Source organism: Nylanderia fulva, unplaced genomic scaffold (genome assembly GCF_048542155.1).
Source record: "Nylanderia fulva isolate GAGA-0341 unplaced genomic scaffold, ASM4854215v1 Scaffold18, whole genome shotgun sequence".
Taxonomy (NCBI): Eukaryota; Metazoa; Arthropoda; class Insecta; order Hymenoptera; family Formicidae; genus Nylanderia; species Nylanderia fulva.
In genome coordinates, this window is record NW_028190055.1 from 1,464,236 (window position 1) to 1,484,271 (window position 20,036).

The 20,036-nt window shown below is 36.1% G+C and overlaps 2 protein-coding genes across 9 annotated transcripts in view; one reads left to right on the forward strand and one right to left on the reverse strand.

The window, feature by feature from the left end:
• Positions 1-1,585: 1,585 nt before the first annotated feature.
• On the forward strand, positions 1,586-10,045 carry LOC114938495 (uncharacterized). The gene is made up of 9 exons (XM_029312485.2): positions 1,586-1,793; positions 3,252-3,346; positions 4,413-4,646; positions 5,239-5,637; positions 6,129-6,385; positions 7,052-7,230; positions 7,528-7,656; positions 7,740-7,931; positions 8,730-10,045. The coding sequence occupies exons 1-9, from the start codon at positions 1,640-1,642 to the stop codon at positions 9,758-9,760; spliced, it is 2,670 nt and encodes an 889-aa protein (XP_029168318.2). The 5' UTR covers positions 1,586-1,639; the 3' UTR covers positions 9,761-10,045.
• A 3,167-nt stretch (positions 10,046-13,212) lies between these two features.
• rho-6 (serine protease rhomboid 6) overlaps positions 13,213-20,036 on the reverse strand; it is a 126,359-nt gene continuing 119,535 nt past the window's right edge. For all 8 annotated transcript variants that reach the window (XM_085481435.1, XM_085481437.1, XM_085481432.1 and 5 more), the window contains 3 exons: positions 18,268-18,438; positions 17,565-17,720; positions 13,213-16,270 (listed from right to left, as the gene is read on the reverse strand). In XM_085481435.1, the coding sequence (XP_085337561.1) occupies positions 15,950-16,270; positions 17,565-17,720; positions 18,268-18,438 (648 nt within the window). In that variant the 3' untranslated portion in view covers positions 13,213-15,949. The remainder of the gene's footprint in view (positions 16,271-17,564; positions 17,721-18,267; positions 18,439-20,036) is intronic.

The window sequence follows — 20,036 nt, forward strand, 5'->3', positions numbered from 1 at the left end:
AAGTTGTGATGAAATGTGTAACTTAATAACGAAGAGTTACTGCTAACGTTATATCACCTCGCGACACAAGGATCCTGGCTCCGGATAACCGACGAGGTTCATTTAATGCTCGGTCTCATCGGTATGGTTTAAGCTCTGCAAGTTTCAAGAAAATACTCTATAATAATGTATATAATTTCAACTAAACAGTGTCAATTTTTTAAAGCAAGAAATTGAAAAGATATATATATATATATAAATTTCAATTAAGAAATTACAGATTTTCCTTTTTCTTATATAAATTCGCAATCGATCTTTCACCGCAAGTGTTTAATCTCCGTCAACAAACAGAGCGCTAACGAGCCTCGTATTAAAATTTTCCCGATAAAGTATAAAATCCACTTAAAACTAACTAGGGGGATTAAAAGTTTGTTATTTTTTAATTCCGTTTAGTCGCTTTTATAACTTGAAAATTGTTAACGCCTCGTCGTTTTTTTCTCCCGATTCGTCGCGTATCGTTATTCGCGGTTCGGGAAAACAACGGCGTACGGAACGAGCCATCGTCCCCGGATTTTCTCGTTAAGGGGTCCGAGACATCCGGAGAGAAACGCGTATACCGCGATAAAGAGAGGAGTCGACACTTTGCTCCGGAAACGGAAGCTGCAAGCTGCGACGCTTCGAACCGTCAAGATTGCCGAGGTTCATTTAACGCTCGGTTTCGTCGTGGCCGCTTAAATTTAAGCCTGGCTTAAGTTACAGGCCGCCACGACGGCTGTCACTGGTTGCCGGGACATTCGGGGATGCGGCTTAATTTTCAACGAGCGCGCACCGGAAACCACCCCCGTCAAATGGGCGATTTCGTGGGCCTGTGTCGCGACGACCGACCATGAAAGGTCGTCGGTAAATAACGATTCCGAAGTATACACACGACTAATCGGACGACACCATCAAACCAGCAGAGTGTTATTACCTCATATCCAGAATATAACAATAATTATTTCAAATAAGACAAAGCTTCCAGAAAACTAGGATAATAATTATGATTACGATTTTATAGATTATGTCACAATTTTATTTGATTTCTACCATTTTCCATATTTTCAACATCTGCAAAAATCCGTATATTCACAGAAAAAAAAGGAATCCTTGATTCAAGTATATTTTTATTCTTGAACGCTATTTGGTTGATTTAAGCATAGAATGTTCTTTGTAATCAAAAATTTTCATTTGTCTTAATAATAAATAAGATTCTATTCTTGTTTTAAAAATCGCATATGGTGAAAACAAACTTAGTCACATTTGAACTAAGAATTATTATATATACTTGAAAGTACTTGTCGCTTGCCCTTGCAATATTTATAAGTAAATTTCAGCTTCAACCAAGAATATTTTGCACTTTGTTTTAAGGATAAATTATCCTTTATCCAAAATTATTTATATTTGGCGCTATTATAAGGATAAAATATACTTGAATCAAGGCATATTTGCATTCTTTCAAGGATACTGTTTTTTCTGTGTTCGGATATTCGAGGGATATAATGTATTTTCAATATATTCGAACAACATGTCCCTCTGATATCCGCGCGGATTTTCGCGTTCTCACGACTCAAACGATCGTCCAGGATGTCGCGTGGGCGAGCGCACTTACGCCGAGGGCGAGATGGTTCGCGACATCGAGTGGAAGGCCGCATGCGACAATTGTTTCTGCGCGATGGGCGCCATACGGTGCGTTCCGCTCGCGTGCGCTCCACCACTTCAAGGCTGCAGCCCGATCGTGCGAGAGGGACAATGCTGCCCGTCCACCTACAACTGCAGTGAGTTCACGCAAAAATTGTTCGCGCCGCATCGGCTACGCCGCGAGCGCACACGCTACATCCGGCGCACACGCACAGTTCACACGGTCGGATTGCGTTTTCCGCTAAATTAATCGGGAAATTCGAGGGGAAAAATATTGACTGACCCTTCTTTTGTGTTTTTAACTCCGCTATTAAATATTGAAATACTGAACAAGAGCGATATATTGGCAAATTGCGCGGAAACGCTGTCGATATCAAAGATATAGCACTATTTCGAATAATATTCTAATAAAATCTTTCTTAAAAAGAATACGGTGGAATAAATAAAAGATGATAAATGTACCTAATTAAAAAGTGTTTTGAAATGAATTTTTAATAAAAGTATGTATATACTTTGTTATGCAGATTTTTGTATTTCTGCGAATTTTTCAATTCTTTTATCTCCATTTTCAATTCTCTACTTTCCATTAAAATTCTCTGTACAAATTTGTTTGTAAAATATTTTGTTAAAATATCAATCTCTTTATTTATCTAATGAGAAACTGAATTTTTCCCTCTATCTATATATTTTCGAAACACACACATAATTTTGAACATCGCGTGTGATAGTAATGGAAGTCGATCGTGAACTAACGCAGGATCGGAGTCTCGCTCGGTTAAGTCTAAAAATATTTTACGAAAAGCGAAAATATTTATTTGATGCATGTACCGGTGCGAGAGAATAACGAGCGCTGTCGTCAACAAACAGCGTCTCGTCTCCGGGTTTAAAAATATTTCGCCGGGTATCTCTCCGTTCGCGAAAGGAAAATAAAATATTTTGTTGGGCTTTGCATTCGCGTAAGCGAATTAAACGTGTCGATTCTTGGAAGCGAGAAACATCTGCGAATTAAAATGGGATTTAATTTCCGCACGAGAGAGAGTTTATTCGAAATAGTCAATATGGCAGCTCCGCGATACGTGATAGCCATCGATATTAATATCACGGCAAATAGAAATATACATCTACGAATAAAAATCGGCTACGTATGAATTATAACTTAAAAGAGAATTTTATACACCACTACTACACTACTAACAAATATCTCGTCTCGTTTAAGAGAATCCATTACGTATTATTTTTTATAGTCTCGTCTAGTTACACGTTTCTTACGTAAACATTATTCATTTTTTTTTATTATTTAAATCATATGAAATGTTTATTTATAGATATAGATAATATACGTCGATTAGTACCTGATTTCTTTTATTTAATCCCCGTATATATTTTTATATTTTCGTATGCAATAATAAGGAAAAAAATAATTGCAGACATTATATCGATATGTGATAATATTTCTCTAGTCAAATTTGTTATAATCAAAATGCATATATATAACAATATGTTTTATAAGGGAAACACAAGTCGGATTTTTTTCTCAAAATTATATTTTATAAGCTTGATTTTACCATTCAAAACTGAGAGATTAAACGTTCAAGGCGGCAACATCGAAGTAAAGGCCACCCAAAACTACGCATCCTACGCCTTCATCAGCAAGGACTACGCTAAATTCCGCAAGGAGACCAACTTTTTCGTACGTTTTTTTTTCCTTACACTTTATTTATACATGTTATAAATTATCATCAGTCTCTATTTCGAACTACGACTAATTAGTTCTAACTAACTATTCTAAATAAGCTTATACGCTATTCTCCAAATCCCAAAGTTACCAAATAGTAGGAACAAACTCGCGCAGGATCGAAGTTAAGGGGCGGTGATTTATGTAGTCGGCGGAATTTAATCAATGAAATCTACCCGAAACATTGGTTATAAACGCGTTAGACATTCGACTTAGTTCAGGAATTTGAGGAGATAAGGCATACCTTATTGGATCACGTAACACGATACGAGTTCCCGATCGGGAGACGATGTATCTATTATGGACGTGTTGCGTTATTATTAATGGGTGGCGTCGTTAGTACAGAATGCCATTTATGTAGGGGAATTTGAATCTCGCGAGATACACGGGAATCTACTCAGACAATAGAGACGACTGCGACGGATCCCGACGTTTGTCGCAATTCTTGAATGTATGGGTACGTCAATCGCGCGTTAATCCCATATAACATAACGAGATCTGACAGGTCCTATCTCGAATTACAAAGCCTATTATCATAACGCTATATGTAACATGCAATCAGCTTTATATATAAGAATTGTATATCGATTTGTATGTTTATTAATATATGTTAAATACGTATGTGTGATTAATTTGGATAAATTTGCAATTTTTTAGTTTTTTTATCGTGTATATGTTTCTTTTATTTGCTTCTTCTCTCTCGATGCTATTATGTATTTATGAAAATTCTGCATTATTCAACACTTATTGCACGTTTGCTGGTATAAATTTGAGCTTTTTAACAATTAAATAATTTACGATGTTTATATCGCGCCATTGATTTCTGCATAATTTTCTGATATCGCGAAATTAATTTCACATACAATTGACATTGGGTTTTAATATAGCGAGCCAAGCAAAATTAAATTGATTGAGTTACAAATATATAAATAAAACTTTTATAAAACAAATTCTTTTTTCCTCCTTTTTTTTATAATTTTGATCAAATTGTGATGTGAAATCTGTCATATTAATTTTCCAGCCTGCCATTAACCAATCCACAAATCTGTCCGTCGAAGGACGAGGTCACAGAGTGGTCGACGAACGGATTAGCACCAGTACGATCGATCTCGAGGAGGACTCGTTCGTCACCACCTATTCCACCGTTTGGCCCTCGACCATGGAGACCGACATCATGGACAATGAAATCTTGATAGGAACGGTGGACTACAAATCGACCTTGGAAGTGACAACCGTCGCGACTTCGGCGAACGAGGTTTCAATCGGATAATATATAATTCACATAACAAAAGAGCGTTTTACCGTTTCGGCTTATCTGCGAAAATTGTAGCTTCATTTTGCAGAACATTTTGAATAAAAATGCAAATACATATATATATATATATTTTTTTTTTTTTAATTTTTCTTTCATTCATAAAAAGATAGTAGATCTGATAAACTGCTACATGCAAGTATAATTAATATGCTAAAATTGTATGTATAAATATACATATGAAAATATAGTATGAGTGAATTATTGATACTGACACGTAACGAGAATATTTTATAAATAAAATTTAAAATAATATTCAGAATATATATATATATATATATATATATATTTCTAATTTCTAATTTGACATTTATTTCTGAATATTATTTTAAATTTTATTTATAAAATATTCAATTAGAAATTAGATTCATCACGCGCATTCGACGAGGTATTCGCGTTCTATCATGTTATTAATAAAGTTTCAATAATAATTTTTCATTTTTTAATATTTTAACATAACGTACTATTTTTTCCAGCAAATCCAATAAAATAAATCAATTTATACGTTAACGATTATTTTGTCCTCATTCGACAGTTAACGAGTAACACTGAATCAACAACAGTATTCGAGTCAACAATGGCATCCACTAAAGACGATGATGATTCCTCCACGAACTCATTTACGGATTCCACAATCACGTCGACGGAGGATTCGTCCAGCACGAATATCTCGTCGGCGGAATGGACGACGGTGCTCCCGGAATTAATGCTCGATAATGGAAACGATGAAAACGAGGATGCCGACGGGAACGAAAATAAAAACGCGAGCGAAAACGAGGACCGGAACGAGGACGGGACCACCGAGGCGGGAACAAAGACGAGGGATATAATTGAGAAAAACAAAGCTACGACGCATCCTTTCGCAATTTTCACGGATGTCGGGAACGCGCTTATCCCGGGCGAGAAATTGCCCGAGAATTCTACGCTCGCTAAGGTAACGATGAGGGAAGGAATAATGATCAGGATTTTCATACGAAAATAGTGGATGCCAATGAGATATTTTTGTTCAAGTCAAGTAAGAAATAGTCCGAAATTTTGATAAACTCGAATTATTCTACGGATATAAATTTAATATTAATATTTCATATTTATATTCGATATCAATTTTATATATATTTATATCCGTTACTCTTACGTTAAATGTTGCAAATTATATCCGAACATTCCTAAAATTCACGAAATATTATTTTCAAATATTTTTGCGCAAAAGTTCATTTAATAATAATAAAATATTTAGAATTATAATTTAATGAGCACGGAAAATAGAAAAATGAAATATATTTCAAACTCTTTGCTCATCTTCCACGAAATCAAAAGCTTGAAGAATTGAATCGCAAATATATGCTTACATTATTAATCAAATATAAATGAAAAACTTACCGTAAAGAGGGAATTTGTTACGATTAAACGTCATATATGATATAGAGAACCGAGGCCCCTCTTAAGAGACCCGTCACCAGTCCATCGTCGGTGGTACTCATGCCGGACGACATCCTCGTGATGAACGTGACAGTCAAGACGAATGTCTCGGTGGGTCATATACAAGGTGTCACGATAAATCCAATTAGATCCATCCCGCCGGACGTTGAGGCCATTCTGAACATCACTCATCGAGAAAAGGGCGAGGACTACGATTACGACTACAGCGAGCAGACTTTGCCGCCGTCATTGCCGAACGTCAGGTGAGAGACTGTAATCCCGATCCATCATTCGCTTGAGATTCGTTCGAGATTTCCGCGAACGCGTGCGAGCCGCGCGAAGGGAGGATAAATTTTATTTTATTTTTTTTTTATGAATTTCATAATTGCTATATATTTTTAGAATGCGTGCAAATATCGACAGATTTCGATGTAACCGATAACGCGTTTTATTTTCTTTTTATTAATCGACATGATACGCAATCAATTTTTCACGCTTATACATATAACAGAACTGATTTTTTGCGCTTGTTTTGTTGGCCGGAGAATATTGCCGTTTAATTAAATTGAAATCGTTTGTCGAAAACAACTGATTGATAGCGATTTATATAGCGGTTACAGCTTCAATGACAGAAAATGTGCAACCGAGTGTTCGCATCTCTAACAGTTTTTACATGGAATTTATTTATGACATTTTTTTGCAAACGATTATAAATGCAGAAAATAATAATTACAGTTAATTACAGAAAATAATAACAGATAATTCTGGTTACTTTCTTGCTATAAATCTATTATTTTCCTCTTGACAATAATTTCAAATAATTCCTATTAATTTTCTTTTCGTGACAACAAATCCAAAATGTAATTAAAATGATTTCAGAGGTTGTAGCTATCATTAGCAGAAAATTAAATTAAATTTCGTTATTGTAGGATAATACCCTTCGTGGCGGCAGACGCGTTGGTGAAAAACAAGGACATACCTTCGCCTGAGACTGGATATCCGTCTGGTTCGGTAGTGGTGTCCCCTGAGCTACGACCGACTGACACTTCCGGTTTTTACGACATCGCAACCCAGGAGAATCGATTTAGCCCACCGGTAGAGACCGAAGGTATTTTATGATTTTTTTACATGGAATCTCAAATGAATGAGAGAAACGCAAAAACGTATGAGAAATTGTGAAAGAGATCTAGATATATGCGGATATCCAAAATTAAATTTTAATATATCTTACTTTCATATATATCTAATCTTTTGCTTTTCCAGGGGATTCAATTACTTTTGATTAAGCTATTTTCTATGTTGTATTTGGATAAAAGTCAGATTTCGTAACATTGTTTCGCTATTTTAAGATTTTAATCGCACAGCTGCATAATTTCAGAAAGATAATAAAAATTTCTTTATATAGGTGGTTTTGTGCCTAGAGAGCCACCATATTTCGATGTTCCCTACCACTCCACAGATTTAAATCTTGAGATTGGTACTGGAGTTACCGTGGTTCCAGCACAGATTACGAAGCCATATCGAAAAAATCATGGTATATATTTTTTAATTAATTCATCAAATATTTTTTATAGCAACAGACTTTATATGGCTAATTAACATGTTTTGCCTGATCAGATTTGTCCAGTGAATGCCATTTCGAAAATGTAAAATATCGTCACGGTGAGATCTTGCCACGAACCATCCTCTGCATAATTTGCATGTGTTATTACGGGGAAGTCGTATGTTCCTCAGAGAAATGTCCGCCATTAAAAATTGGTTGTCATAGGATCAATTCCGAGGAGAGGTGTTGCGGAAAAATCATTTGTGGTATATTTGATTATTCTTTCTATCGTTACAATATAAAATCGCTTTTATTATAGAAACTGTCATAAATAAGTTATTAATTTACCAAAAACAATCTCTTATAAATAACGAAACGAAGTTCATAATTTTGTCTTGTTTAAAAAATGAAAAACTTGTATCTTACAGATTAATCGCGAGATTAATGTTTGTTGTAAAAAGTACACAGAAAAAAAAGAAATCCTTGATTCAAATAAATTTTTATTCTTGAACGCTATTTGATTGATTTAAGCATAGAATGCTCTTTATAATCAAAAATTTTCATTTGCCTTAATAATAAATAAGTTTGTGTGAAGTATATTTTATCCTTAAGATATATTTTTGTTTTAAAAATCGCATATGGTAAAAACAAACTTAGTCACATTTGAACTAAGAATTATTATATATACTTGAAAGTACTTGTCGCTTGTCCTTGCAATATTTATAAGTAAATTTCAGCTTCAACCAAGAATATTTTGCACTTTGTTTTACGGATAAATTATCCTTTATCCAAAATTATTTATATTTGGCGCTATTATAAGAATAAAATATACTTGAATCAAAGCATATTTGCATTCTTTCAAGAATACTGTTTTTTCTGTGCTGAAATGAATCTTGTTATATCTATTTTTTTCTTATATAATTGATAGTTTATCTCTTATACATAATTTATAAGACACGTTCTTTTAATAATAAAAGTGTGAATAATTTTTATTAAATCTCGCATTTTTTCTGTGTAAAGATTAAAAATCTATTCGCATTTTTATATTTCACTCACTGTCACAGTCGAAGCCGAAGAATCGCCGACGGTGGTGCTCGATCGTGCCGATGCCACGGCGCCTTCTCAACGGCAATCCACCTTGTCTCCGGATCCCTTTCGAGACGTCATCAAGACCGAGCCAGCTCCGGACTTACCTTCCCTGATCGAGGACATGATCCCCTACCTGGTCGAACGCGGTATCACAACTCCCAGATCCACGTCCATGACGGCGTCAGTTCCGAAGACGTCGGTTCAGAAGTTGGCGGAGGATCGATTACAACATCCGGCGAACTTTGATTTCACGGAGCAAGTGTCGCTTATTCGACCACCCGTCGATTACGAACGGGAAACGGTCGGTTCCTCTTTCTTGTCCAAGTACGGAGGGAATCGCGAAGTACCTTCGAAGGATACCGTCTCGTTAACGTACGACTCCAAGAATCAGATCCTAGATCGCAAACCCGTCGAAAATCCCGTGACAGGAGTCCTCGGCTACGATCGAACGCACTTGACCAAGTTAAATCGCACGAACAACGACTCGAAGAAGAAAAACGATCTCCATCGAGGTAACATCACGGAGCAGAAGCTCGTGAAACAAGACGTAACCGATAGAAACTTGAGCAGCAAAGTGGACAATCATACCGAATCGAATAATACGTTAAACGAAGACGAGAGGATCGCCGAGGATGCCATCTTTTCGCTGGACAGTGTCCTTGAACTGTTATTCTCTTCGAATAGCAGTTCTAGCGTCAAACCGCTCGAAACCACGAAGACGCCAGATGTTTCCTTTGTGGGCGGCGAAAGAGAGGGTCAGGAGATTCTCGTTGCTTCATCGACGAGCACCGAGAGGTTAACCGAGGAGACGGAAACTGTCGAGACGTCCTCGAAGGTCCTCGACAACGAGATACCAATGTCCGTGGGCAGTTTGCTGAAGCTGGCGGGCTGCAATATATACGGCCGAATGTATCGCGTCGGTAGAATCATCACGGAGCTCTCGAGTCCATGCATGGAGTGCAGGTGCACGGAAATTGGTGTCCAGTGCAAACAGTTGGAATGTTGATCGGACACCGATTCCTTCCGTGCACCGACTACCGATTTAACGTCTCGCGGATACTCGAGGATGAGATAAGACTGCTCCGTCGAAAAGATTGAAAGTGCATAACGTGTTGCCCGGGATATTTTTGAGAAAGTATTGAAGAAGCTGATTTAGTGCGGACAAATTTGTTGGTTTTTCTATCGTTTAACTTTGAAATCTACAATGTCTTTTAAGATCAAAATCATATTCGAGATATTATAATTGCATGCGTGCATGTGTGAATGTATGTGTGTGTGTGTGTGTATGTGAAAGAAGAAAATAAAATCTTTATATAAAATCAATGATCAATCTTAGAAACGCGGATTGACGAAAGATGACTGTAGCATCTATTTCTATATCTTCACAGAAAAACCAGTATCCTTGAAAGAATGCAAATATACCTTGATTCAAGTATATTTTATTCTTATAATAGCGCCAAATATAAATAATTTTGGATAAAGGATAATTTATCCTTAAAACAAAGTGCAAAATATTCTTGGTTGAAGCTGAAATTTACTTATAAATATTGCAAGGACAAGCGACAAGTACTTTCAAGTATATATAATAATTCTTAGTTCAAATGTGACTAAGTTTGTTTTTACCATATGCGATTTTTAAAACAAGAATAGAATCTTATTTATTATCAAGACAAATGAAAATTTTTGATTACAAAGAGCATTCTATGCTTAAATCAACCAAATAGCGTTCAAGAATAAAAATATACTTGAATCAAGGATTCTTTTTTTTTCTGTGAATTGCATTTACGAAATTTACCAGAGAAAAAGAATTGAGAAAAATTATTCTTACAGTTTCTCTCCCATAACTTTTGATGCCTTTCACCGCTGACCCGTGCGGTAGAAACTTTAATTTATTTCACTATCGATATAATTAGAGACGCTGTCTGAAACCACGAATCTCTGGGAACTATCAAGACACGGCCCGCCCGTTGTATCTTCCACCAAGACATTCTAGCAGTACGATGAATCTTTGGCCAAAACTTCGGACAACTTGGACCACGTAATTATCCAGGTAGAACCGATAGACTCTGTCTCGATGACCCTCGATAACGAGACACCGACGTTCGCGGTCAGATTACTCTAACTGGATGTAATATCCGCGCGCGTATTTGTATCGCGCTGGTCGGATCATTATGTAGTCTCTCCGAATTTTCGTCTCGAGTGCAGCTGGATGCACAGACAAGTTTACGTGTAGAAACTAATGAAGCTCAAGCATCAGACCCGAAATTGTTAATGGAGCAGTAGTGCTCCTTTATAATAATTTCCTTTATGGGTGTCAAATCTTGTTTAGCTTTATATTTGACAAAGGAAAATTTGTTCCTAAAGTCGCGATAAAGAGAGAATAATTTTATTGATAATTTTATATACGCTGCTATACTTTAATGTACTTTTTTGATTATATCTTGAATTAAAAATCGCTTGTTTCGCGATTACCCTTTATCAATCTGATTAATGTCAGTTTGTGATTTTCCTTCGTTTTCTACGCGCACGTAATCGATCCTTTCCCACGATTAGAGGTATCGCCCCGTAATCCGGCCCATAGTTCACCGCAATCGCCGTCTTATCTCGGGATTCCCAGATTCCTCTTTCTAATTTCCTTCGTGTCCGTCGTTTTCTCTTCCTTGTATCGGCGAGAGCATTATTCCGGGGATGTCGCGCGACGGTCATAAACGCGGGGGCCTTAGGAGAATCCACGTCCTGACGGGATCGATCAGGATGTAATTGTGAGGAATAGTTCTTCCGTGCCTCGAAGGATAAGTGGATGAAGGCGGAAGTTAGCGCGGTATTCGCTCGCCTCGACCGCCTTTCCTCTTTAATGGGAATTATCCGTCTATATCGCAGGTTTTGATTTATCTTGGTAATTTATCTCACTGAACCGAATGCAAAAGATACCCCCGATTGTGGATTACTACCCTGGTAAGGGGAGAATAAACCATTTCAGACGCGAGGAGAGACTCGCAAAATTCAAATTATCCCACTAAATTACATGTCTTTTGTAGACTAATGAGATTTCCGGCGTGTACAATCGCGTACCGACTATTGATGCATTTGTAAACACACAAATTTAAATTGCGGACAAAAGAGAAATAGATTTGCACGAGTTTTGAATCTGCTCTCTTTTTCAACATAAATCAATCATCATTATTTTATATTGAAAGAGCTGACTTGTATGTGAAGATTGTCTTGAATTTTGTCAATCTTCTGTAAATGTAAACACACGAATAACAATATAAGAGAATATTTGTATTATAGTTTTTAAGTCATGATAACGATCTCAATAGCATCAAACTGATTGAAGTTGAACAATTATATTATCGCCTATTATGCATACGTATATAAGCAAAATCAATCAATTAACGACGAACGCTGTCGATGATGCTAAAATAATTTTAAAGCTCATGACGTTAACTCAATTATTATTACATGCATTATTTTTAATACATATTATTTTTTGAACTAACGTTGTTAAAGAAGAGAAAGAGAGAGAGAGACAGTATATTAGAAATAATAAGTTAACGTTATGAAATGCAAGCATATTAAATTCCGTATTTTACTGTAACTACCATATTATATCGAGGGTCATAAGAATGCTTTGTGTGTTGTGATTTATATAAAACGTTGCGTTTATTAAATACTTCGAGAGTTTTCTCTTTTATGTGTATGTCGCAACATATTTTTCCAAGCGTTCGCGTTCAAAAGAGAAAATTCGCGATTTTCTTATCTATTCTTATACATTTATTTTGAACAAGAGCGTGAAAATTTTATGGCATTTTAATATACGGATAATAAAATCTCTCGTTCTTCTTGATAAAAAAAAATTTTTTTTGCACGTTATATTTATCAATAAAATATTTTTTTAAATCAATTTAAAAACTGACAGGCTTGAAACGCCGCTATAGAGGCTTGTACTATATATATATCTACAATCTGTTGTAATAAACTTTTACATCATCCCACTTTAACTTTCTGTTTTTTTTATTCTCTTCTGTTTTTCATAGAATATAGTGGGATATATTCTTGCACAAATTCACCTATTTTTTTTCAAATAAATGTAATATTTTTAATACTTTTAAAAGAAATAAGTTTCACGAAGATTATTACCCTAATATGGAAAAAACGCGCATAATGTAACGATTATGTTATTAAAATCATGTAATCACTATACTAATACATACATCGGAAATTGTCTAGGAAGATGAATATCTCCGATAAAAAGGGCGCAGTGCTGTTTAATCGTAATTAATGCAAAATAATTGCAAATCTAATTAATCTTCGAAACATCATGCCTTCGATATTAAACGGAATAATAATGATGGATACTGAATGGGAACAGTTTTAATAATGCGAACAGAGAGGAGAGAATATATTTCGATGGGAGATTGTACAATAGGTCGTATCAGTTTGTATTATAAACCATCATACGATTCATTCGACTTTATTGCAGGCAATCGGTTGTTTCGATATACAATGGAGATAACCGGGTGGGGGCTCATTACATGTACTCGCGAATCACAGTACGAATGTGTGCGTGTGTATATATGTGTATGTGTGTAGGTACGTAATCATATATACCTATTTAATAATTCCTATTTACAAGATTCCATAATGTAATTATGTCGACGACAACACTAACATAATCACAGCCAGTTTGCCTCATTAATTATAACATTGATAAACAAGTAGGTATACTTCTAATTGCCTGAAGGAGAACACATTATTTTTCTCCGCGCACGGTATATGATACTCTTTTTCATTTTATATCGTTATATATGCTTGCGTGCAAAATTACACGCGATTATGATTCATTTCGGCACCAAGAAATTTCTTTGATAGCGCGCGCAACCAAAATTTCTTTCAGCAATGTAACAATATTAACGCAATCTTTCTTGAAAAACTAAATATGTGACGGCAGATGTATTGAATGAAAAATTAAGTACCTCGAGTAAAAGTCATACGTTAGATCGCTTAAATGTAATTGTTACACAGAAAAAACAGTATCCTTGAAAGAATGCAAATATGTCTTCATTCAAGTATATTTTATCCTTATAATAGCGCCAAATATAAATAATTTTGGATAAAGGATAATTTATCCTTAAAACAAAGTGTAAAATATTCTTGGTTGAAGCTGAAATTTACTTATAAATATTGCAAGGGCAAGCGACAAGTACTTTCAAGTATATATAATAATTCTTAGTTCAAATGTGACTAAGTTTGTTTTTACCACACATATGCAATTTTTAAAACAAGAATATATCTTAAGGATAAAATATACTTCACACAAACTTATTTATTATTAAGTCAAATAAAAATTTTTGATTATAAAGAACATTCTATGCTTAAATCAATCAAATAGCGTTCAAGAATAAAAATATACTTGAATCAAGGATTCCTTTTTTTCTGTGTATGCGAAGAAAAAACGAGATGCGCGCGACGCGTTATCGCAAGTTCCTTATACTTTCCTCGATTTGATCGCGAAAAAATTCCGCGAGATTAATCGATCTCCGTATTAATTCAAGCTGTATAACGGTATCTATTATCGCTTCGGCGCGATGCATTGAATCGTTAAATTTAAGCGGAGAGAAACAGCATGGGGTGTCGAAAATTGATGAACGTGAATCTGAATCTGAACACACACGAACTCTTAACCACTGCACATCGTGATTACAAAGACACTACGCTAGAAATATTCTGCAAGTTTGTTTTTATACAGCTTAGATAGAAACGCGAATTATCCTTATTTTATGGTTATCGCTATATAAAAGAGATTGGCTCTCGTTCTTGGACATCTATCGGGAAATATGGCAGGACTGTGGTTTAATGTGAAGAAATTTATTTTGCAACATCCCGTTTTACCCTCTCGCTCTACATTAACTCTGATAACGTCAAAAGATGATCATTCAAGATTACGGTGTCATATCTCTACAACAGCGAAACTTGGTTCATTCTCGAAATTTACGTAGTTTCGCGTCGAAGTCAGTCGCATTGTTATTAAACTTTCCTTTATTAACGATCGATACATTAATCTTGCCATTATTAAAATCTTCGTTATATCATAACACGTTTACGTTAATAATATTGTGTGTGTGTGTGTGATCGCTTTATTTTTTTTTATACACCTTCTTACATAATCTCATACACGCTAAATCGTTAATATGAATAATAGAAAGGGTGAAGGTATCCTCCCCCATTGTCCTCTCAACATTGCCAACGATGTACTAGCATTAATATACTCGAAATCGTGATTCTTACCACGCGAACCATAACAATATATCCTGTGTTTCCCTATCTTTATTTAAATAAATTCACTTTTCACATTAATAAAATTGCGCGTTCATTCCTTCATCGCTGAACTCAACTTACCTGCGTCAATGCACATCGTTTTCGACCACCTTAAGTTGTATATTAATAATTTTTCTTATTTCTATTATGACACACACGTCACACTTTCATAAGTCTCTTTTTTCGCCAATACAGCGAGATTGACACGATTAACGAGAAATGATTTACGAATCGCGTATCGTTAAATATTACTCATGTACAATTCGAAATGTTGCAATCGGCAGTTTTAAACGTCTTAAGACCAGTCCGTAAAAAAGTCGCAACGTTTATCCCCGTAAAGTCTCTGTAATATCAAATTTATCAAAGTACGCGAAGAGTCACAATTTTATATCCACTTCCAAGTGTATTTCATCATTCTACCGCGCATTCCATCGTGCAACTCCACAAGAGAGTCTGGAGATCTTAAATGGCAGCGAGTGACATGAACAGGTTCGACGAATTTCGTCGATCTTCGGTATTATATGTATTTTCCTCTCATCTCTTTCGTCAACTTCTTGAACGTGAATTTTCACTCAAAAGTCTCTTTAGAAGCATCTCGCCGTATCGATCATGCGATGCCCTTCCCGGAGTAAAAACCTTCGCGCGCGATCGCGTTTTTCCCATAATAGACGACGAGATTTGATTGCATGAGAGCCCAAAACCTTTACGAGATTCGAAAGATTCACCTGGCAGATGCTCGATGCTCCGATCCCAAAAGATCCTTTTCTTCTCCCGATCGTCGCGAGAGCCTCTACTCGAACACGCTCTCGGCGGCCTCTCGGATCTTGACGATCAGGAAGGACCGCCTGCAGAGCTTGACGAGCATCTCGATCCTCTGTCAGGACGGCTTCCTGAGCTGCGGCAGGGCGATCAGGTAGACGTTGCCGAGGACGGCGCCGACGATCAGTAGCATCACGCTCACGGCTGACAGCAGCCGCGCGTATCGCACGAATCTGCGGCCCCGGGCGTCCTTCTTGCTCTGATTCGGGAACACGGCCAGGCCCAGAAGTGGACCCGCCAGCGCGCCGGCGACGTGCGCCGCCCAGCCGACCCGGCCGCATCCGAGCAACGCCGGGATCGGAAGCGACGCGACGTCGGCGCCGGCCAGCAGCAACACGGCGCCGAGACGCCAGCCGGCGTAGCGCAGCTCGCCGTGGCACTGAAACGAACACACAAGAATGCCTCACACGATCGAGCAAAAGATCCCAAGTAACCCCTCACATTTTACAGTTAAACAATCGCAGCGATCTGTGCGGATTTCTTCTAGCGATATATCGTAAGGTATTTCAATGACATTTTTATATCGGCGATTAAATAGCTTACATATTCATAACAAAAATCTGCACAGATCGCTGCCATGTGATTGTTTAACTGTAAAACGTAAGGTGTTTCCAAACTTGTGGAGAGAGTACTTGTGCAGATTTTTTTGTATGAATATATCGTTAGGTGTTTAAATGACATTTTTATATCGGTCTTTAAATAACTTACGACGTATTCATACAAAAAATCTGCACAGATCGCTGCCATGTGATTGTTTAACTGTAAAACGTAAGGCGTTTCCAAACTTGTGCAGATTTTTTTGTATGAATATATCGTAAGGTATTTCAATGACATTTTTATATCGGCGATTAAATAGCTTACATATTCATAACAAAAATCTGCACAGATCGCTGCCATGTGATTGTTTAACTGTAAAACGTGAGGTGTTTCCAAACTTGTGGAGAGAGTACTTGTGCAGATTTTTTTGTATGAATATATCGTTAGGTGTTTAAATGACATTTTTATATCGGTCTTTAAATAACTTACGACATATTCATACAAAAAATCTGCACAGATCGCTACCATGTGATTGTTTAACTGTAAAACGTAAGGCGTTTCCAAACTTGTGCAGATTTTTTTTGTATGAATATATCGTTAGGTGTTTAAATGACATTTTTATATCCGCGATTAAATAGCTTACATATTCATAACAAAAATCTGCACAGATCGCTGCCATGTGATTGTTTAACTGTAAAATGTAAAATGTTTCCAAACTTGTGGAAGATACATCCAACATTTCGAACCCTAATAATTTTTTTAAAAATTCTAAAAAAAATAAATTATTCCTGATGTTTCCCTTAAGTACTGGATGAGGTGAAATACCTTTTCTCGTATGTGTGTGCGCGCATAAATATTTTATCCCAGATTTTTATTACTATCACATGCATTTTCCGCGACTCGCCATTATTAAGATTCACGAGAATATCTCGAGCGAAACATTTCTTGCGCTAGACAATGCTTTTTAATGTAGCATCTTTTGTAGTCTTTCTTCGTTATTTTTTTTCTTCTTTTTGTGTCGCGGTACGCAACGTTACTCGGACTTTTAGCGGGCAAGCCCGCTAAAGTCGTCGACGGGTGGTTTTATGTCAGTTCGTGTTTTTTCAGGGATTGAGAAACTTTTTCATCGCGCTTACCAGATAAAGGTGAGCAAGATGACTCGTGAGCAGTGCGTAAACGCCTGCCGAAGCGCCGACCAAGTAAAGACTGGGTTGCAAAAGCGACGCACCCAAGGCGCCGCAAACTCCACCACCCAGATAGATTGTCGCTACTCCTATTCGTCCTTGTTCCACCTGCAACCGTAATTTTTCCGAATCTTTTATCTGCGTCTTGTACAAAACAAAAAATTTTTTATTCATTTAGCGTGCGAAATTATGACGATCTGTCATTTAAATTGGCAGAAATATATTTTGAGACACGATAAAATAATAGAAATCTTATTTGAGAATTTTATTTATCACGTATAATGTTTTTGTAAATTTTTTCATTTTTAATGCATACATAAAATCTATTAAAAAATGCAGTTGAATAGTTTAGTTTCCGAAAGGCTCATGCATTGATAACAGAAGACTCTCCTTGTTATCATCGTATAATTACATTATCATGTAAATGACATAGCACAAAACATCGAGCGATATATCCTTCAAAAAAAACCTTCTAAAAACATACTTCCATCGTGCGATGAGGACGATTTAATCTGCCAATAAACGAATGTTACGCGATATAATCGCGAGCGAAAAGACTGGCAATCGAGAGAAGAGGACTTCTCTTTCCCTTAAACGCGGTGTCTCAACATCGGCCAGCTGAACGACGTTCCCGCAATTTACTTGATTGGCTCACCTCGAGTGGAGTGGCCAGGACCAGCTGAATGACCACGTTGAGTGCGAGGTGAAGTGCGTTCGAGTGCAATAGCATGTAGGAGGCGAACCTCCAGCCCTGCACCCTCTGACGGGGATCGTAGACCAGCCATCTCCGTAACGTCGCCTCGTCTCCCAGACAGTGGACGGTTATCTGTTACGAGTGAAAGCACGTTTAACGCGCGTCTCTCACCTCTGTCTCGGGAAATATTATGCGGAGAAACGGTACGCCGAGAAAGAACGCAATATTCAAGAACACGGAAATAATTATACGCCGCCATGGACTGACGTGCCAGAAACGCTGGAAATGAAATTAATTACGATGTCTCGCCGTTAAACGACACTTCCGCAATATTGAAATATTCGATGGTATACTTACATACATCAAATATCATTTTATATACAGTACCCTCCATAAGTCTGGAAATTTACCTTACATTTTACAGTTAAACAATCGTATGGCAGCGATCTATGTAGATTTTTTTGTACCAATAAATCGTTAAATATTTAAGTAACATTTTTATTTATGACAGATCGCTGCCATGCGATTGTTTAATTGTAAAATGTAAAGTGTTTTCAAACTTGTGAAGGGTACTGTATGCAATAAATAACAAATGTCCATTTATAAGACTGCTTTTTGTTATTACGGTTAATAATATCTCAAATAATATATTTATAAAAAACATTCCATTAAGTTTATATTCTTGCATGTTACGAATATGTAATTAAAGAAAATTTTTTTAGGGAATTTTTCTCTTAAATTAAAAGGATCCTTTTGACAGATCTGTGCAGATTTTTTGTATAAATAAATCATAAAATAAACATAAAATATTTAAATGACATTTTTATTCATAACAGATCGCTGCCATGCAATTCTTTAACTGTAAAATGTAAGGTGTTTCCAAACTTGTGGAGGATATTGTACATGCATGTACCTCTGTAAAAGTTGGGCCTCCGTTTTATAAATTAACGAAAATTATTCTGACAACTCCCTGAAGAATTCTATATGAATATTTACGCAATTTCTCTCGCTATAATGTAATATCAATTTTATTATTTATATTTGTGCTGAGTAGTAGTATTATGTAATCAAGTTTTATTGAATAACTTTTTAATTATACGCCGCCATGAACAGACACGTGCCAAAAATGCTGGAAATGTAATTAATTGCGATTCACGATGTCTTCGTTAAGTGACACTTCTGCCATATTGATATATTCGATGATATACTTACATACATCAGATATAATTTTGTATACACATGTATGTACCTCTGTATAAAATTGGACCCCTATTTTATAAATTAAAAAAAATATTGATTATTCTGACAATAACTCCTTGAAAAATTCTTGAATTTTTGACGCGATTTCTCTCGCTATAATGTCAATTGTATTATTTATATATTTGTATTGAGTAGTAGTATAATAAAGTTTTATTGTTAAAATAATATTGAATATTGAATTAATACTTTGTGGTATTATTAATTCATTATCATGTTTGATTTGCGTTTTAACACAAATATGTGTAACATTGTATTTGTTTTTCGATATAACCCACAAATTTCTTGCATTTCCTCCGAGAAAAGCGGTTTAGTAATTAAATTTGTTGTATATATTTTGGAAGTTAAAATAAAGATACAGGAGTACACAAATTAAACACTATCTCAAATTCTGTGAAAGCGCTGGTGCGCCAGTTATTTCCGTAAAGAAACTCAATTCTTTAGAAAATAAAGTGATCTTCTGGTTTCCTCAG